Source organism: Lissotriton vulgaris, chromosome 11 (genome assembly GCF_964263255.1).
Source record: "Lissotriton vulgaris chromosome 11, aLisVul1.2, whole genome shotgun sequence".
NCBI lineage: Eukaryota > Metazoa > Chordata > Amphibia > Caudata > Salamandridae > Lissotriton > Lissotriton vulgaris.
In genome coordinates, this window is record NC_141699.1 from 374,333,740 (window position 1) to 374,355,351 (window position 21,612).

The 21,612-nt window shown below is 45.4% G+C and overlaps 1 protein-coding gene and 1 long non-coding RNA gene across 2 annotated transcripts in view; one reads left to right on the forward strand and one right to left on the reverse strand.

Annotated features, from left to right (window-relative positions):
- The window catches only part of FAM178B (family with sequence similarity 178 member B), a 2,784,983-nt gene that overhangs the window by 2,236,502 nt on the left and 526,869 nt on the right, over positions 1 to 21,612 (reverse strand). The window contains exon 5 of the mRNA XM_086943356.1: positions 3,575 to 3,644. Coding sequence (XP_086799482.1) covers positions 3,575 to 3,644 — 70 coding nt within the window. The remainder of the gene's footprint in view (positions 1 to 3,574; positions 3,645 to 21,612) is intronic.
- Positions 5,275 to 21,612, forward strand: part of LOC147679796 (uncharacterized) — a 34,578-nt gene continuing 18,240 nt past the window's right edge. Inside the window, exons 1-2 of the long non-coding RNA XR_015300908.1 lie at positions 5,275 to 5,397; positions 5,859 to 5,924. This is a non-coding gene — a long non-coding RNA (uncharacterized LOC147679796). The remainder of the gene's footprint in view (positions 5,398 to 5,858; positions 5,925 to 21,612) is intronic.

Below are 21,612 nucleotides of genomic sequence, written 5' to 3' on the forward strand. Positions count from 1 at the left end.
TGGTGGACCCCACCCATTATAGTGTGGTGCCATCATTGTCTGCCCCCCTGGCCCATCTCCGACCTCCCTGCTGCTCCCCACCCAATTGTCCTGGCCCGCTCCCCTAAGAGGGGAGCTGTCTCCTCCATTCTAGGCACCTCAGCCCCTGTCCCTGTGCCCCCGGGCTGCCCTGAGTGAGGAGGCTATTGACCTCCTGAGACAGATATTTGCTGAGCATACTATACTGCTGAATGCCAACCAGGTTCTGGGTAGTCAACGGACTCAGATTGTTGCCTATCTGGATGGCGTACAAATTGGTATGTCTACCGTGCAGAGATCATTGCAGGCTCCAGCCTCACCGACTGCAGCCTTCCACCCTACCCAGGCTTCCACCCGAATGGCAGTATTCTTACTGACGCTGATGATAGTTTTACCAGCAACAATGGACTTGATGTCAATGGCATAGAAGTTGAAGACTAGAAGTTGAGGTCTCTGTCGTCAGTTAATGTTTCTTTGCAGTCAAACACCCATCCCGCAACAGCAGAATTTTGGTGCAGAGGCTTACCTCGCCATCGCCCTCTGATCATCGGTTGTGTCTGCAGTGGTGGCGATGGTATTTATGACACCTTTAATCCCTACATCTTCCTTCTCTGGGGTCCTTCTTGGGAAAATGTAAAGGAACAGTGGAGGGAACGCCTTATCCACTTTGCTGTTGTTTCTCTCTTTGCTGTTGAACTTTCAGATCTTTTAACTGCTTTCTCAGGTGAACCACTTTTTGGTATTTAAGTGCTCTTTTTGTCGTTTTCTGACGGAATTTGCAACTGGACAACAAGTGGGTATATGGTAGACAGACAACACACACAGAATGTGGGTCTGTGCCAGCCTTCTTCCTCTCACAGGAAGACCACTTCACAATTAGTGATGGGTTTGGAAAACAGAAAGTATTCACAAATGTAGATGTTAAGGATTGTGTGAGACTTTAAAAACGATGAATGATGATAGAAAATGTATTCTCTAAGGAATTAGTCCTAAACAACAGGAGAAATCCTCTTTGAAGTGTTCTAAGATCCAGCCAGCATGAACTAGAAAAAACTTAACTATTTAACAATAGCCAACAAACAACAGGACTTCTGCTGCATGCAGATTAGATTGGTGGCCTTGCATAGATAACATAGACTCATTTATTACAAATTCTTTAACAGATTTTATTACGTGCCATGCATATTGCATAACTAAGGGTTATCTCCCCTAGGTGTCGTGTCATACTGATGATGCTCACTTCATGCACTTGACACAAGACTGTCTGTGCCTAACTACTTACTGCGTAGCGTAATTTAAAATACTTAAGGCAGATGATCAGTAAGCCACTGAACCCATTGATGTCATTGTTGAGCAGGATATCTGAAATCCGATGGAGCTGCGGGTTGGCGTTATTTGGCGTCATTAGGAGCGATGCAGTGTTGACTACAACAATTTAGTGGCGACACCCTTCTCCACCCGTTACAGAGGCTCATGGAGTATTGTCTCCAACATTACATAATTAACATTTTAGGAGTACCATTAGGTATCGTATTAAGTGCATGAGATTCCGGCGTTTTTCACTTTTGTATATAGCACACTTTCAAAACTGATAGCAACATAGTGAGTACTGAAGGGATCTTTCAGTACTGATGAAGAAGCCTTGATGCTTCGAAACATGTTGACTTACTAGGAGTATCCACATATTGTACACAGGACATCTCCGAACCACCAATTTAACAGATCCAGCCTTGATGACTTATTAAAGTTTCTTAAGTCCATGAGGCCAGGTCGTTTTTAAATCACCTTTTACATTCACTCCAGACCCTTCCTCTGACTTCCCCTACACAACACATAGTACTGCAAGATCAGTGCTCCTGCGTAGTCGCAGGTCGTAGCACGCCCGTTCTGCAGCGGGACGGGAAGACCCCTATGATGAAGCATAACACCAAGGACCCTTTTGGTGTGTGGGGGTATTTAAGCAAACAATGTGTGCAACCAATCCAGGACAGTAAACACACTTCCTTGACACAGTAAGACAGTTTATCAAGAAAACTCCCCCTTCAAGGTGGATCTTCTTGTTTTGATATCTGAAATCCTAACCAGAGGGCACGCTGCCCTGGTGTTACATATGGATAAAAGAAGAGATTCAATAGGGGGTGGAGGGAAGGCAAAGCTATCATGATGGACTGTACTACAGATTTGTTTTATTGCAATAATATGATGGATGCATAAACCGCTCTACTGTCCAGTAGGGGTCACCCTACGGATATGTAGTCTCCATTATGTGCCTACCTTGCTTTGCAAAATTTAAACCTGCAGTTACATTGCTATCTCACTCTGTTGGGACGTTTGACGTAACTAAAGAGGCAGATTGCGTGCATAATGTGGACTTATGTTTCCTCATGAGATAATGTGAATTTGTGGTACAAAAAATTGGTAATGTAAGCCAGGGATCCAAGTTACAGCAAGAATTTGATGTGATTTTATTTTGTTGTATGATTTACAAAAATTGAACACGTTTAAAAAAAAAAGTATTTTACAATATGAGCTTTTAGCCAGAATTTTATCAAAGTTTGCTAGGCCCACACAGAACGCTGCAGCATGTGCCTTAACCCTGTAGCTCACATATGTGGGAAACAGATATAGATAGTAATATACTTTGGTGATCAATGTTCATACTGTGGTAACTTGAAGGTCATAGGTTTGAATTTTTTGTACCTAAATTAGCCTTTTATTAGATCCAGGCCTCAGACAGCATTAACTGTCTTTGCCCACACCTACTGTTTACAATATATATAGAAAAGGCTTTGGTCAGCCCCATGCTTATGATCGTTGGCCTATCGGCAGGTGTCCATCTTAAAACGCTTTGTACCCATTTCTAGATGGCTACTAGTGAGTGTGCTGGTATGCGCTATGGTGACCTACAAATGGATTTGTATTATTTTAACAAACTCTTGAAAGATGGCCACGTAGATGATCCCGAATGGTGGTGGTCATCTTTAAAAGGGTTTGTTAAAATAATACAAACCCTTTTCTAGGTGCCCGCTTCACATTAATGTAGACAATAGATCTGGCCAACAAACAACTAAAGAAGTCTGTAGCCGAGACCTAAGAAGGTTATTAGGAGAAAGCAACAGTGTGTGTTAGAACAGTATACAAGGATCTCTGTCTTTGCCTGCACACTGAAAGATGCTGTAGACTTAAGTCAAGAGGCACGGCTGGTAACAGAGCATCTACATGGTAGGCCGAACAAATGTTCATGTACGTCTTTATAAACTTCTTTTATACCAGAGTAAAAGTATCTGCTTTCCACAGACATCCCTGAGTTCGAAAGAAGGAGAAACTGGCCATATCAGTAACATAACTGTGCATATTAGGAAAAGAGGTCTACAACATCCTTTGTGTTTCTTAATAGGAATACCTGTAATGGATGCATTTGTAATGGATGTACCACAGGATAATGATGGGACTAGAGCAATCTGTGCACTTGATGTACTTTAATAAGAAAGGCAGTAAATGTTACTTTGAAGTCTGCTGTAAAGTGAAAGAAAAGTAGAATATTACTACATCTTACCTATTTGGGTGGATGACATTTGGTTACTTTTGCTCATATCACAGTTTTCCGAGTTCTTTTTCCTCGTTTCCTATTAAAAAATTAAATTAAGGCATGCAATTAGAGCACAGCTTTTATGGGCAATGATACACCCACATACATTCCAACATTTTGGAAGAGGAAAGTGGAAGATTTTTTTTAAAATAATCGGGAGAATGTATTTCTACCATTGACTTTCTTACTGGCTCACCGGTTAGAGGAGGCAGACCCAGAAGCAGAGGTCGGCCCGGGACCAGGGTTCAATTCCTGACGCGGCAGGGTTTGGAGCCCAAATGTCCACGGACCTGATAATTCTCGCTTCGGTGCTTACTTGAATCAGGGGTTCACGCTCTGCAACTCTGGGCAATAGCTTGCTCAATCTCCACTACGGCCCCAGCGGCGGGATGCCTGGCTTTCACCTTGGGGGTGCCCAGCTGGGCTATCCCACAGGGAAAAACCAGGACGGGTTCCCAAAGCAAGCACCGAGATACCCTTTGTGTTGATACGTGCGCTATATAAGAAACTACATTACATTATTACTGTCTGCATCGGGTCTATAGGCGTGTATGGGACTTGCAAGTAAGCTGCTGTAGGATCGGAAATCAGAAATTCAAATATAAGTTTTTGCTCTACCTGTCAGAAGCACTGAAAAATCGCTATGGCAGGCATAGAAATCGTGATAAAAATGTTGTGCACTGACTTGCAGGAGCAGGTTACTGGCAGCACATAATCCGAGTCACACAAGATCATCCCCTGGCATCTGAAGCCTGCTGAGGAATTGGGTTTTTGCATGCAGGAATCCGGAGGTGGGAGACTAACCTTGAACTTGGTAGTCTTCTGCCTGAATCGGGAGGGTTGGTATGTATGCTATCCATCCATATAACAACTGACAGGAGAAAGAGCGACATCGGGGTCCCTTTTCGAGAAGGAACAACAATGGATATATCGTTTAGCCTCACATCAGGTGGGATTGAACGATGATATCCCCAGGGGGTCTGTTATGAGGAATTGAGTTGGGCTATATAAAGCTCTTTGGTTTACTGATAAAGGTCAGAATTGAGACTGCTTTGATGCAACTGGGGGGCTGTGCTTACTTAGGTATTGATGTACAAACAGACTTTCTCCTAGGTTAGCCTGTTAACGAGTACAGCCCAACTAATAAAGTTCATTTACTTATGTGTGCAAATTTCGGGACAGAAATTGGAAAACCATGATAGCACTAGTGGGTAATATAAATGAATGAGGGTCTGGCAGTAAGAGAGAAGGGATAAGAGAATATATTTGTTGTGTGTCACTGAGACATATGACTTATCTTATTATTTTTTTCCCCTTCCTAATTGTGCATCATCAATAAAAATAAAAATATTTTTTGATACAGATAGAATATTTTGAAAAAGAACATAAAGTGTATGCACTATGGTGTTGTACTGACATATGCGATTTGGGCGCATTTTACGATCGTGCACATAGGCTGACTTTCAAGACCAGTAAGCGTATGGCAAATGATGGAAACAATAAAGTTTCTAAGATATATTCAGACATTAGCAAGGGTTAAGTTTGTTGATCGCAAACGGGAGACGACGCAGAATATAGGACTCATATGATGCTTTCCACGTGGGGCTTATGAACCAATCCAGTGGAGCCTTTCACATTGAATTAGCGCCACAATGCAGGACTATGATCACGTGGGATATGTAGTCCAATCCTAGGAAACTTTTTAAACTATGGCGTCCATACACCGAATTAACATTCGGGCAGCGGACGTGGATGAAATAGGTACCAAGAGGGGAGCCGACCGGGTGAAAGTAAGTCTGTTACTTTCATGTATTGAGTTATTAGTGGCTTGTAAAACTTCGCTACGATAACACTAATTTGCTAATATCATCGTGGAGAATTATAGCGCTTTTATGCAATATATGCAGTCTAGAATTTAGTGGCGGTGAACTGACTGTGGCCATTGAGATTTAAGATTTAAAATGACCACGGTGCGAGTAATTCTATTCTCTTTAGCCATTGTGTTATTTTAGTCGATTTTTATTCGTTATACCAACACCATTTTACTAATCTTACAAAGTTCATTTGCGACACTGCGGTTGGCAGTGTTTCTGTCCCGCTGTAAATGCGGTTGGATAAATGCAATTCGAAATTCATTTGTGATGAATTGATCGACGGAGATATTAACATTTGAAAGAAGCCAACATGTAATGAGGTTGATTGCCCCAAGCACATACAAACCATAACGGTAGGGCTTTCTCATGTTTTGAAGATATTCCGGGTCGTGAAGAATACCCCTGCCGCAGTGCCCAGGGAGCAATTCCCCTGTGATACTAAAGTAAGTCTCGATTGCTGATATCGAAGTCCATGTTTTTAATTTTTAAACATCGTCCTCCATGTATAAGTGCACAGTGAAAGAGGGTTTTTTACCTACTTGCAATGAATAAGGCTAATAGGAATTAATATGGATTTGCATTCCCGGGTACTTGTGTCTGGGAGTGGGTCCGTGAATAATTCTCTTAGCAGGAAAACAAATCCGGTTTGCAATATGAATCGGACGTATTATTTGTGGGAGTGGCATGATATTGTGCATAGTTGTGATGGGATTAGTATATCACATCCTATACTTTAAGGCACCCAAATTACAACATGTATGACTCTGATCTAGATGATATTACTATTTGACACAGGTAGCTGATGTTAATGGTCAAATTGATCACTGATACTGACTTAATTGTGTATTTTGTTTAAGTGACGATACATGTTTGAATTTAAATTTTTCCTTACAGATTGGTAGTTGCTGGAAATCCCATACATGACCAACAACTGAGTTTACTTATGTGTGTATGTAACTTCCCAAGGTTAGGATAAGCCTTAGGGTGCGTAGACCGCCTGGAAGTCTTTCTTTCCTTTCCTAATTTTCTTTGGTCCTGATGAAAGCTCTGCGGAATAGAGCACTATATGAGCAGAAACATGTCGACCTTTTTTTAGAAAAGCACTAAGGACATAGATGACTCAAATTGAAGGCCACGTAATGTCCAAATCACTGTTTTTAATAATGACAATCTGACTCCTTATTAAATTGATTGTGGAGGACAGCTTGCCATTTTTAAATTTCACTTCTGACACTTTTCCCACTTGGGATATAATTGGAATCTGCTCCACTGTAATACAGTAGTAGCAGCAGTCCATGGAGACATTCTGTCTCCTTGGTAAAACCCCATGATGAAGCATGTCATCAACAATGTTGATGAGTGAGGGTTTTATTTCCAAAATATTGAATTATTCCATATAACTAATCTTCTGTGTCTCTGTTAAGTATATAACAGTTTTTCTGCACTTAATGTGAGACCTTCAGTTCTCATGATTATGTGCATACTTTAATATTGGAATTGGCGATTCCTCTATATTATTTCAGTCACTCCTTTGTTGTTATTTAAATTGTTTCTTGTGTGGGACAGGAGTGTCCTTTTTCCCTACCTCTCTTGTTGTTTTTGATCTATTATTGTGTCATTCACATGTTGCTGCCACCCACTACCACAGGCAGCATTGGGCAAAGGGTCAACCTACTTCTACCATTCTTCATACCAACTTCACTTAGAGTGACCGCATTTTGTCCTCTCACAATGAACACATTTCCATACAAAGTAGTTATTTCAGTGTCAGTGTTTTCTTTATAATTACTTTAGTGTTGCCTTTGTGTATAGAACTTGAGGTGAAAGTAGGTAGCGTTATACCAGAAGTGAGCCCAGGCCAAATTCCAAGTTTTATCAGTTCTTGTGTTATGTCAATGCTGTTGTAAACGGCTGTTACTGCTGGTATTTCACAGCATGAGAAATTCTGACCATTTGAAGCTGTTCTATATTAAGTTATCCTCTTACTACTCGGTACACAAATGGAAAGATTCAAAATTATACAAATGAATTTGTAATCATACAATTCTTCAGAACACATTTATTCGGAACTTAATTTCACCAATAGTTCTTTAATAAACTTTGTCTAGGAAGAAAACTGGCTTTTCTCGTGTTTAATTTGGGGCACTTCTAACACTTTCTTTTACCTCTTTTTACCTTACCTTTTTTCTTCTATCCTAACTTCTTCCTTTCTTTCTTCCTTTGCTTCTTTGATTCGTTCCTTCTCTATTATATGATTTCTCTCTTGCTTTCTTTACCGTTTTCTTTCTTTCTTGCTTCCTGCATTCCTTCCTTTCGTCTATCTTTCTTTCTATCCTTAACTTTTTATTTCTCCCCTTTTTTTCTTTCAGTCTTTCTATCCTTTTTTCTTTCTTACTTTCTGGCCTCTTCTATCTGACTTCAACTCAGCTGGGAAAGTTTTATGAAGAAGACTTAGAGTCAGACAACCTTGATGGATGGGTTGAACGAAAAGGTAAAGAAGGTTTGTAGGAAGAAGGACGGGTGACATGTAATATATGACTGCAGAGAAGGATGCATAGGTGACTGATAGGAAACGGATACATGGGTGGTTGAAGAATGGGTGAAAGGTGAAAGAAAGGATGCCTGCCTGGGTGAATAAAACTATGGGTGATAGGAATCTTCCAGGGGGTTGGATGGGTCAAACTCAAAGGCAAGCAAGGAAGCACGCATGGGTGGTGGTTTAAAAACAAATTATGAATGTATGTTGTTGGTGAAAGGTTTGTTGAGAGATTAAGATGAATGATAGCCATGTTTACTTGAACTGGATGGATGCCTGGATGGTATTCAATCATAGCATAGGTGGAAACTGTCACTGGATGAAGACAATGTAAAAGAAAAATAAACCGTGCCAGAGTGGCAAAGCCATTGATCAAGAATAGAATAAGATTTGAATAAGAAAAATATAATGCTAGAAGAACAATGCAATGATAAATGGAAAAAAAACACTGGGAAGAGAAAAAAAGGACTGTTTTATCCAAGGTTTTTGATTCCGGGTTGTATTTCAGAATATTCCCTTGACTCACCGTAGTTTGCAAGAACAGCATATATATTGTGTATGTATGTACCCATGCCCACCCATTATCAATAGCCTCCCTCGGACTCCGAGGCCCACTCTCTACCTATGTCATTTTCAACCATGTCAGCCTGCCATGGGTAGCCTATCTGCTGCATGGTTGGTTACACAATCAATCAATAGTACCTCACGTCGTCACATATATAATCAATGATCATTTTGGGACAATGACGGTGTCGTGTCCCCGTTCTCACAGATACACTGGAAACGATGGTGCTCTGGGGTAAGCCTTTATTGATTCTAGATTACAGCTGCATTGTCCTGTGACCTCCTGCCCCAGGGTCCTCCATCCACTGCATCTGTTCCCTGCTAGACCCTCCCCTGTACCGGACGTGGTGTCCAGTGTCCCTTGGCCTCTGCTCTTTCTCCAGGGTCCTAGTGCCCTTGTCCAGGGCACGACATCTCCCCCCTTGTTACGAAACAAACATTTCACTTGACGTTGCGTGTGGCCGTGGATAGATCGAGAGAGAGAGAGAGAGATAGTTTCCACGGCCTCCCCTTCTGTACATCTCCTCAATCAGTCTCTTGGTCTTCTTGCATTCTCTTCTTGGTCGTTGTTCTTGTGCTGCTTCCTCTGGGGCGTCTTCTTTCAGCCTATGTGTCAGCAACTCTTCCTGTTTAGTTTTCAATTCCCTGAAGTGTGAGCTGTTTCTGGTGATTCGATATTGTCCCGCTGATGCCGTTATCATCGGCCCCTTCACTTCTGTTACTGTCAAAGGGTCTTTTGAGAAATCACTGTCTGACTTTCGTAGTTGTCTTTGCCGAACTACCACAGTGTCCCCTTCCTTCACTTTCGTATCTGTTGCATGTCTCCTCCGATCGGCATACGCTTTCATTTTTGCTTTCGCTTCCTTGTCATTCTCTACTATGTCTTTCTGATCCACTCTTTCGGCTTCTTTCACTTGCGGGAACCTCGTCCTGCTTGATCGCCCCAACACCAGCTCTGCAGGGCACTTTCCGGTGGAGCTGTGAGGTGTGTTCGGATAGTCTCTCAGCACTTGGCACAGTGCTTGCCCAATCGAGATCTGTGTCATCTTTGCCCTCTGTATTGCCTTTTTGATTGTCCCCATGAACCGTTCGGCCATTCCGTTGGACTGAGGCCACAGGGGCGTTATCCTTCGATGATGTATTCCAAGGTATTCCATGAACCTTTTGAATTCTTCCCCAGAAAATGGTGGGCCATTGCCGGTCTTTAGTGTCTGTGGTGAGCCCCATGCTGCAAAGACGTCATCCAAGATTGGTAGCGTTGCGTTTGCTGATGTTGATGCTACTTGTCTCACTTTTGGGAATCTAAAGAATTCATCTATAATTACCAGTAGGTCATTTCCTGTTTCCAACGGCCCATAGAAATCTGCTGCCAGTTCTGTCCACATTGCTTTTGGAAGAGTGGACATTTTCAGTGGTTCCGGCTTTGATGGTGGCCCTAATATTTGGCAAATGTGACAGTGCATCACAATTTCCTCTACCATGTTGTCTAGTCCTGGGAACCATACTTTTTCCCGTAGCACTTTCTTGGTTGCTACAATCCCTCTATGTGATTCGTGAGCTAGTTCCACTGTCCTTCTTCTTAGTGTTCTGGGCATTACTATCCGGGTGCCTCTCATCACTATTCCATTCTCACTTTCTGATAGTTCCTTGCTGATTTTTTTAAACGCTAGCAGCTCTTCCTTCAGTCCTCATTCTTCCCAGCTGCTGTTGCTATTTACGTGCCTGCACCTTTGTTGCTTGGTCACTTTCATTATCGTTTGCATGGTGAGGTCTTCTTTTGTTTCCTGCTCCAGCTCTTCCATTGTTATGGTTGCCGGTGTGTTGTGTTTGAGTGCAAAATTTAGATATTACTCCGCCATGGTTGTCATTTGGGACACTTGTGGCAGGGGGTGCGTTGACACATAGTCCATGGGGTTGTGTTCCTTCCCGGGCTTGTGTATTATCTTGAAATTGTAGTCCATTAGTCTTATCCCTCACCTTTCTATCCTGGGCGGTATCTTTGCATTTGGGTTGCCATATATCGTTATCAGTGCTTGGTGATCCGTTATTATTGTGAACGGCTTTCCGTAGATGAACATGTGGTAGTGTTCATACGCCCATACTACCACCAAGCTCTACTTTTCCGGCTGGGCGTATCCTTTCTCTACGTCTGACAGTCTTTTGCTTCCATATGCCACCACTTGTCTTGGGGAGTCTTTTCCTGGTTGATGTTGTGCTAATATTGCTCCTAGCCCCACTGGGCTGGCATCCACAGTCAGTTCCCTGCATAGCCTCGGGTCAAAATATGCCAAGTGATCAACTGCCGTCACGACACGTCTGATTTCTTGGAAGGCTTTGCTGCAGTCTTCATTCCATGTGAAGCTTTTTCCTTGCTTTGTTAGCTCCCTCAGTGGTGCGCTGACAGTGGCAAAATCTTTGATATACCTTGCACAGTAGCTTGCATGTCCGAGGAATGACCTTACTTCTGCCACGTCTCTGGGTTCATTTGCTTTTTTCAATGTCTTGACCTTGTTGCGATCTGGCCGCATTCCTTTCTTCGAGAAGATGTGGCCAAAAAACACTAATTCGTCTCTTTCCAGCTCACATTTGTCCTCATTTAGTTTCAGACCTCCTTGCACTAGGTGCAAGCATACTTCCCTTACACATAGATTCATCAAAGTACCATTATGCGTATTTCTTTTAGCGAAAAATACCGAATCGCAATTTGAAAGTCGCAGAATGGCATTCATGAAGAAATGCGATTGAAAAATGCAAATCGCAATCGGCCGCAATTTCCGATTGCGATTTTGCCACAATCGCTTAAATTTCGCAGAATCGCCTGTTTTCCATGTTGAAATTGCGATCTCGCAATTAGCGAAATCGCAATTTGCTATCTCGCTAACTGCGAGATCGCTAAAACAGGAAGTCGCATTTCGAGCCCATTGATGACATCACAACCAGGAAGTAGGCTTTTCCCTCCCACAAACAGATCACTGAGCCAGAGAGTGGAAGCAGCATTGTGAAGAGCTCCACAACAGTGATTTTGCAGCACCCCAGCAGGACACATACCACCACGAAGCAGCAGGGAGCAGTGGCCAAGGAAGGAAGAGAAAAATAAAGTTCTCTGAACAAGAACATGAGCACCTCATTGAGGGGGTCTGCAAAGACCATGGACGCCTCTTTGGCAAGGATTCCCGGAGGGTGCCAGAGGCAGACAAGCGCCGGATCTGGCTACGCATCCGCGCCAAAGTAAATGCAGTCGGGGTGACCCAGCGCTCAGTCGACGACTTGAAGAAGCGTCGGTACGACCTGAGAGGTCATGCAAAGGAGCGCATTGCGGAGAGGCTTGGGGAGCGTCTTGCCACTGGTGGAGGGGATCCAATTGTCACACCCAACACTCCATTGGAGGACCTTGTCGAGGACACCCTCACACCAGAAGCCTGCGTGGGTGTTATTCAGCTGGACTCGTCCCGACCCAGCCAACAATCACAAGGTAAGTGCCATGCGACTGCGACCCCGTCCCCTAACAATGCCCATGACTCCTGAGCTAGCAATATGACATCCCCAGTAATGCAGGCCATGCACACCTGAAATGCCCCAATGCATTGTGGTAGTTGTAGTGTAATCATAATTCTCCAGATAGCCCAACACAGCCAGACCTGTCAAATCATAATAATTCCAAAAGCCTGTCAGGGAAAACAAGCCTGCATGCATGTAGCAACATCTCATGTGCAAGATACATATCATTAATCATGCACCCTTGTACATCACAGGTGCTGCTGACCAACCCAGCACTGACAGCGAGGCCCTACATATCGAGGAGGTACCGGAGGACACCGAGGGTGAGGGCAAATCTGACCAACAACCAGGTCCATCCCAGCCACCTGCAGGGATTCCACCACCACCACCCCGTGTGGACAGGGCCACCCCTGCAGCCACAGGTGTCCAGCCACCACCCCAACAGACACCCACGGCAGTTGTACAGGCCACACCACCAGCGGCTAGGAGGCAGACGAGGCGCACAGCCGGAGCAAGATCCCAGTCCAGCGGACTGAGGCGCCAGCAGCGTCAAGCCTCAACGGGCACGGGCAGGGCACTCCATCTACCTGATCCTGGCCTAGCCATTGAACGGCGCATGCTGGCGGTACACCAAAGACAGGCGCGTCACCTGGCAGCGATACATCTTGAGCTGCAGAAGACTGGCCAAAATGTCGGACAGTTGACCACAACTGTCTGTGAAAATAGCCAGCTGCTGGTAGCCCAGTAGGACATGACCCGCCGCCACCTACTGGCCCGCCTGTCGGCCTACACCAGGTCCAACCACATAGTAGGCAATGCTACATCGCAACTTTCACGCAGATCACTTGCCATGCAGGGGCAAATGGTACAGTGTTGCCAAGATGTGGCCAGGTCACTTGAACTGCTGACAGCAGCACTGCTCAGCATGCGGCCCACTGCCCATGGTGAACAAGGGGGGATAACGATGTCAGCGAGGTTGCGTCGACCAACAGCAGCATGTCCTTGCCGCCGGTGCCAACGCCGCCGCAGCAGCAGACCCACAGCAGGATCACGGGCCAACACCGTCCCTCAGGACCCTGAGAGACGACTCGGTGCGTCTCGACGTAGGCGCCAGTAACACCTTGAACACTGTCTGTAGGGCCATGCTGGACACCTAAGCAAGCCCTTTACCCCTGCATGGGGAGGTATGAAGCAATACTGTCCTCATGTGACATCAAGGAAATCAAAGGCCACAATATTGTGAATTGACAATAAAATAGTATGGTCTCACATAACTCCAACTCATGTCATTATTACATTTGTCATGCATGAGTGCAGTGTTGTGTGAGGGAAATGGGTGCACTAGAAACAGTTAATAGTGATGTGGTTGCGGCGCCTGTGTCCTTCTGCAGGATTTTCCCCGCGTGCATAATGCACATGTGGAGGTGGGCGGTTGTCCCCTTCCGATTCACTGCCAGATATCTCCACTGGTATCCTGCGCTTGGTAGCAATGTTGTGGAGTATTGCACACACGGCCACAATGCGGCAGCAGACCTCAGGCGTGTATTTGATGGCCCCACCAGTCTTGTGAAGTATGCGGAAATGGCTCTTCAAAAGCCCAAATGTCCGCTCAATGCAATTTCTTGTGCGTATGTGTGCAGCATTGTAACGCCGTTGCTGTGGTGTGGCAGGGTTGAGGTATGGGTTGAGGAGGTACTCACGGAGACTGTAGGCGCTGTTACCTGAAGGATAGAAGCACCGGGTGAGTACCTGTTCTGCGCAGATACATGATCACAGTGTACTATTTGGGGGCATGTGTTCTTACCTAGTAGGTGTCCTTCGCCAAAGTCTCCCCTGGCCAGTCGTGTGTGCATGCCGCTGTGCCGGATTATGAAGGAGTCATGTGTGCTCCCCGGATATTGTGCCACTATGTCCGTTTTGATCGTCTTGGTGTTTCACACATCTGGATATTGAGGGAGTGGTAGGACTTGCGGTTGCGGTACATGTATTCCATTTGTGCTGGTGGGCAGATGTGGATGTGGGTACAGTCAATGCATCCTATTACATGTGGAAATTGCGCAGTTGTAGAAATGAAGCTTGGTGTCATTCAAGTCCTGTTGGGTGGTCGGGAATGAGATGTAGTAAATGTAAATGTAAATGTATAGGCATTTATATAGCGCACTACTTACCCGGAGGGTCCCAAGGCGCTTCGACCGCTGCGAAACCCTTCCTGGCTTCCCTGAGAGATGGTCCCTTAATGGGCATCTCCAGGGTGAGACCAGGCATCCCCGGCGGTCTGGTGGGGCCGTTAGTGAAGATGAGGCAAGCTAATGCCCAGAGTTGCGAGTGTGATCGCTGATCAGAGTGGGCACCGAGGCTAGAGAATTATCGAGTCCGCTGACCCTGGTCCAGAAACCTGCCGCGGCGGGAATCGAACCCTGGTCCCGGGCCGTCCTCTGCTCTCGGATCTGCTGCCTCTAACCAGTGAGCCACACTATGGTGTAGCCGGGTCAGCATTGCCTCCAGGAAACTCCTTAGGTAGCGGGACATGGTGGGCTGGGATATCCCCCCTGCATCAGCGACTATCCCCTGGAAGCTTCCGGGGGCCAGTAGGTGCAGGCTGCACAAGACCGGGAAATGGGTGGGCACGACATTGGTCCTCCTTGTTGGGTGCTGCATCTGGGGGTCTAGGTCCCGGATCAGCTTGATGATCATTGCCCCATTCAGGCGGTACTTAGAGTAAATTTACTCATCAGTTTGGCCCAGAAGGGTGATCCGCTGGCGGAATATTCGCTCCTGGATCCTGCGTCTGTTCCGTGCTGCTTGCTGTAGCCTTCGCCGCCTGACCACCATGTAGAGTCCTGGCATTGTGAGAGTCCTCATGCTCCACCTGCATATCCTTAAGTGTGTTTGGTCAGACCTGCACCTGTTGGTAGTTTGTTAAAGTTATTTATTTCTTTTTTTTCCTTACTGGTTACCGCCTGGTTTGGGTTCTCCTTAAATTGCGCGTCGCAAATAGCGATTTTCGGGTTTTTCGCGTTTTGTGATTTTACTTGAATAGCGGTTGCGATTATTTAGCGATTTCGCAAGTTAATTCGCAGAATCCATGGTTTCTCGCAATTTCCGATTCGCTAATGGGCTTCTTCCTGGATTCTGCGAATTACTTTGCGAACTCGCAATTTTTCTTTTGCGAATTCGCAATTTTAGAGTTTTCACTGTCATGAATTCCTTTTCTTCAAATTGGATTATGGATTGCTAATTCGCAGCTATTGCGATCGCAATTTGGCTTCATGAATCTATCTGTTAGTGCTTTGTCATGTACCTCACCTGATTTTCCAAATACTAGAATGTCATCACTGTAGTTGAGACTGTTTTTCACTGGCCTTATTATCTGTCTTATTGTTTCCTGAAAAATCTCTGCTGCGGACGATATTCCAAAACTCAGCCTTTTGTACCTGAAGAGACCTAAGTGCGTGGAAAATGTTGTGATGTATTGTGACTGAGGATCCAATTCTAGCTGGTGATATCCCTTGCATAGATCTAGTTTTGAAAATCGTCTTGTGCCTGTTAGGCAGCTGATCATGTCATCAAGGTGTGGCCCGGGATGTCTTTCGCGTTCAATTGCCTTGTTTGGTATCCTCATGTCGACACATATTCTTATCTTTGTTGTGTCTTTCTTTGGCACTGCCACGATCGGTGACACCCATGGTGTTGGTTCTTCCGCTGGCTCTATGATGTCTTGCCTGAGGAGTGCTTCCAGTTCTTCCTTTACTTGTTGTTGCAGATGTATCGGTACTCTTCGATGGTGTTGCGCTATGGGCCTTACTGTTTCGTCAATGTGCAGCGTTATTTTCCGCCCTTTCAGCTTCCCAGTCCCTGTAATAGTTTGGGGTATTCCTTCAGGATGCTTCTTTTCTCTGACATGTTGTATGTCATTGTCATGAGACCCATTATCTGAGCTGTGATGTTGCTCAGTAGGCATGGTGCTGGGATGTCTCACTTCAGCACATGAATGTCTTCTTTGAGCCTTTGGTCTTTGTATGTCAGTTCTTCTGTGAATTTCCCCATGTTTGTCACTGGTCTCCGTGGTCACCACGTGAAGACTTCATCTCTGGACGGCCTCAATGTCGGCCTCAATGTCGGCCTTGTCTTCATTTTTTTATACTCTGATGTACACATAATGTTACATTTTGCACAGCTGTCCAGGACAAACTTTATTTGGTGTGGTTCTACTCCTATGGTCACGGACTCTGTCTGCTACATTTTGCTTTTGTCTATTAGACATATCCTTTCTTCTTTGTCATCTTCATCAGTCTGTTCGGTGGCAACGTCCAACATGAGGTATAGTCGTTCAGTCTTTTCTTCCTCTTCTTCTTCACCTGATTCTAGTGATGAGCTTCTTGTTCCTGTTTCGACATGTCTGACATGTCTGGTCGTCGACATTCGTGGTCTTCCTGTTCTTCCCCTGTCGTTTCTGAACTGCACTCCTTGACACACACTGGCATAGTGATTTCTCCCGTTGCATTTTCTGCATATCTGGCCAAATGCTGGGCATGGGCCTCGATGTGGAAATTCTAGTCCACACCTGTAGCAGGTTCCTTCTTGTTGTTTCTTCGCTGCCTGGTCATTTCTGTCTTTCTTCCAGCCGCCAGTGCGATTGTTGTTGGTTATGCGGTGTGCCTGTTCCACTCGCTTGTCTTTTCCTCGCTCCATTTCTTTTGCGTGTGATCGTGCAGCTTGCCTATGCTCTTGCTAGTGACAATATGTTCTCTAATGACGTCGGCTCTTTCAATATCCTTGCGTGGAACTCCGTGTCGCGGCAGCCCTCAATGATGCGCAGCCTTATTGCTTGTTCATTGTCTAATTTATCAAACTCACAGTGAGTTACTAGCTTTCTCAGTCTGGTCGCAAAGTCATCTAGCGTCTCATCTAGTTGTTGAAACGCGATTGCGAAAGTATAGCGCTCAAAATCGACATTTCTCTATGGGTCAAATTTTGCTGTTAAACACCTTTTTAGCTTGTCATAGGTGGCAGTTTCCTCACCTGGCAATGTCACTAATAGGTCTTCAATGTCATTCCCTACCAGATTCAGGAACAGTCCTAATCTCTTGGCGTCTAACATATCTGTCGCTTCCATGTATCTCTCGAAGCGTCTGATCCACTTTCCCATCTAATTCCCACTTGCGGTTCGGACAAATTGAATGGTAGTGGTCGCCTGTATTGTGCACTTTGTCGTTCTGGCTTTTGGTCTGCCATCTTGTCTTTCCTGTGTTCTTTCTGACACTCTCTTGTGATTTTCCTTTATTTTCTTTATTTATGTCCACTTTCTCTTATTGTCTCTTTTTTTAATGCTTTTCTGTGCTTCTTGTTGCCTTTGCTTGTTATCTTTTTTTCCTGCCCAAATCGGCACTTTTTTGTCTTCCCTCGTTTGCCTGCTTCTAAAATGGCCGCCACGCTGTTCTCCCTTGCTATTGGTTGATTCGCCTGACTTAAAGATGGCCGCCGGTGGTCTCGCAAGACTTCTCAGCCAATCGGCGCTTTGCCTGACTTCAAAATGGCCGCACGCGTTTCTCTCACTGTCATTTGTCTGGCTGTCTGACTCTAAGATGGCCGCTTTTCGCGATGTCTCGCGTTTCCTTTGTTTTCAAGCGTGCTCTTTCAAGCAATTTAGTCCGCTTACCGGCTCACGCAGACGGTGCTCTTTTCATCGATGGCGGTCGGGGTGGGCTCCGGTCTAGGGAAGACATGGCGAGGCAGTTCGGGCTGGACTGTTCCCATGAGGCACAGGGTCAGACTGATTTGCATATAGCCATGTCTGAACTGGGGTGGCAGAGTGGGCTAAAGAACGATGATGGATTAAACCCAGATCTTCTGACTGGGTGTGAGTGTTTGATTGATTCAGATGCTCCGTCCATCACCACCCCCTTTTGTACCGCTTTTGGCCGCCATAAGTGTGGCAGGGTATGCTCAGACGTGAGTCCCTTGCTCACTTTGCCACTGGATTCAAGCAAGCCGGGTTGAAGACGGCGGGAATGCCAGAAACCGGTCCTCGGAAGCTTGTTTCCGGTCCAGGGAAGATATGGCTTGGCAGTTCGGGCTGGACTGTTCCCATGAGGCACAGGGTCAGACTGATTTGCATATAGCCATGTCTGAACTGGGGTGGCAGAGTGGGCTAAAGAACGGTGATGGATTAAACCCAGATCTTCTGACTGGGTGTGAGTGTTTGATTGATTCAGATGCTCCGTCCATCACCACCCCCTTTTGTACCGCTTTTGGCCGCCATAAGTGTGGCAGGGTATGCTCAGACGTGAGTCCCTTGCTCACTTTGCCACTGGATTCAAGCAAGCCGGGTTGAAGACGGCGGGAATGCCAGAAACCGGTCCTCGGAAGCTTGTTTCCGGTCCAGGGAAGATATGGCTTGGCAGTTCGGGCTGGACTGTTCCCATGAGGCACAGGGTCAGACTGATTTGCATATAGCCATGTCTGAACTGGGGTGGCAGAGTGGGCTAAAGAACGGTGATGGATTAAACCCAGATCTTCTGACTGGGTGGGAGTGTTTGATTGATTCAGATGCTCCGTCCATCACCACCCCCTCTTGTACCGCTTTTGGCCGCCATAAGTGTGGCAGGGTATGCTCAGACGTGAGTCCCTTGCTCACTTTGCCACTGGATTCAAGCAAGCCGGGCTGAAGACGGCTGGAATGCCAGAAACCGGTCCTCGGAAGCTTGTTTCCAGTCCAGGGAAGACATGGCTTGGCAGTTCGGGCTGGACTGTTCCCATGAGGCACAGGGTCAGACTGATTTGCATATAGCCATGTCTGAACTGGGGTGGCAGAGTGGGCTAAAGAACGATGATGGATTAAACCCACATCTTCTGACTGGGTGTGAGTGTTTGATTGATTCAGATGCTCTGTCCATCACCACCCCCTTTTGGTGCTCTGGGGTAAGCCTTTATTGATTCTAGATTACAGCTGCATTGTCCTGTGACCTCCTGCCCCGAGGTCCTCCTTCGACTGCCCCTTTCCCCTGCTAGCCCCTCCCCTGTACCGGACGTGGTGTCCAGTGTCCCTGGGCCTCTGTCCTTTATCCAGGGTCCTAGTGCCCTTGTCCAGGGCCGACAGACGGTCTCCACTGTGGCGGGACTAAGGTTCATGATGACTGGCTCGTCATCATACTCCTCTTCAACGTCTACCTCCATAACTCTAAGGCTTTCTGGAACCTTCCTTTTTCCTAGTCTAGTCTTGTGGGTGTGGCGTGTCTCCAACTCAGACTGAGGAGGGATCCAAGTTGTGTCTAGCTCATCAGAAGGGGGCATGAGGAAGAAGTTGATGGACTAACCCTTCTTTCCCTTGCTGGGGATCTGGAAGACAATGGATCTTCTGAAAAAGTGGCTTGCTCTTCTTCATCTGCAGAAAGCTCGATCTCCTGAACTGCCCCTACTGCGGGAGGAACTACTATTGAGATGGTTGAGGCTGTTGTTGCCCCTTATCTGAGTTTCCTGCAATGATTGGGTACTACTTTGCGATAACGATAAGTACATTTCAACATCACTGCTGGTCGGCGATGGTTGCCTCTGCGACAGAGATAGGCTTGTCGTGGGTTGATGGGGTGGGTCCACTGATGTAGGGGTACTGTTCCTAGCTTGATCCTCAAACACCGATGCTGCAGGTGCAATATTTTGTTTCCCAAATAATGTCTTGGGAGACATACTGGTCTTTGTAAGTGGCAATGCCTTCTTCTCACTGGCAACTTTCTTGAAACTAACATGAACAAATCCTGGGCACACGTATAAACTCAAAAGTTAATACAAGAAACACACCAACAGGAGAGATCACGAAGAGATCACAAAGAAATCCCCCGAACTCTACAAAGCATAAAAGACATTAAGGCAACCCACTTACTAATGACACTTAGTGACATGGACGACCATCCAAATGGAGCAGCTCATGCACGAGCTTAGAATTGAAAATGACATATCGATCCCAAGCGGCCTCAAAAACAAATCTAAATGGACCCCCACACTCCCACGTGGCAACCCAGTCGACACCTTCCACAATCTAGTCCTTGCTGATCTAGATAAACATGAAATGATACAAGACAAGCACAAACACAGGACCAGGGACAACCTCACAAGGAATGAACGACTGGCACTTAAAACTTTGACGTCTGACCAAGAAATTATCATAAGGGAGGCCGACAAAGGCGGCAATGTGGTCGTCATGAACCTTTCGGACTATCATGAAGAAATAATGTCGCAACTCAATGATTCCAACTGTTACACACCACTAAGAACACGGAGACCGGTGGGAGCTAAACGCGAGGATACGTGGAGGTGACAAGGTGAGGGTAAATGGAAATGCCCCCCAACAACCCAAATTGAGAAATAATCGTATATCTGCACTGGGGATTGTATCCACATCGGGAAAGATTTGTTTAAACAGAGTGATTTATGACAAGCACGAATATACATATGAGGAACCCACCCTCGTGAAACGAATTAACAGTCACGCGAGGGACCGCTTTCTAACTGAAAGAGAAGCATTAGGAGCACACCGGTCCATTCCTAAATACAGTACGATACAGAATACCATCAGGCAGACTGTTACTACAGAAAACCTCCATTATCCAGAGACCTCGAGAACAGTAATACCCGAATCAACTGTGAGGATACTGTTACAAGAGGAATCAGATCCATGTGTTGTTAATTTGTCCTGAAGAAGGTGGGGCCAAGTGCCTTATCCACCGAAACGCGTCGACAACCCATCCCAAGGGTTTTTTTAAATTAAAAATTTTCTTTGTGTTGATATATGTTGTTTTAAATTGTTTTGATTTTTAATTATATGAATACATGTGTATATATATGTGATGATATAACGAGCATTAGGCACTGTATTAAATGACGGAATATGCATGATCATACCTTCTAAGCAGACACATTTGTTTTTTAAATACTCAAATAGATTTAGAAAGAAACTTTTAATAAAGGGTTCTAAGCCAAATTATCTTTTTGCCTGTGTGGTTCTACTAATGGGGGGAACATAATATACCAAATTCATATACACTGGTAATCGAGGATGATTGTGAGTGGGATAGTCCTTCCATGAATGTTGTGATATAAGTGGTTTAAGGAGACTAAGTAAACAAACCAGGGGAACGCCTTCTAATTTTTGTGTTACTCTACCCAGTTCCCTTGGGTCCATAGGGTTCTCTCTTTCCTTTTAAAACACACCTCTAGATAACAACCCCACCAGCAAACTTACCAATCTTATCAACACACACCTTAGAGAGTGGTACACCTCAGGTCTGTTAGATAACGATGAAGTCCTATACTTGAAAGTGGACAAACCTTTTGCACCATGGCTGTACACACTCTCTAAAATACACAAACCGGCAAATTTACCACCTGGCATGCCCATTATGTCAGGCATAGGGGGACTAACGGAAAGACTGGCAGAATATGTGGATCTCTTCCTCTACCCCATGGTAAGAAACCTTCCCTAATACATCCAGGATACCAAACATATACTCAGCATCCTTAACGATCTACAGTGGCAA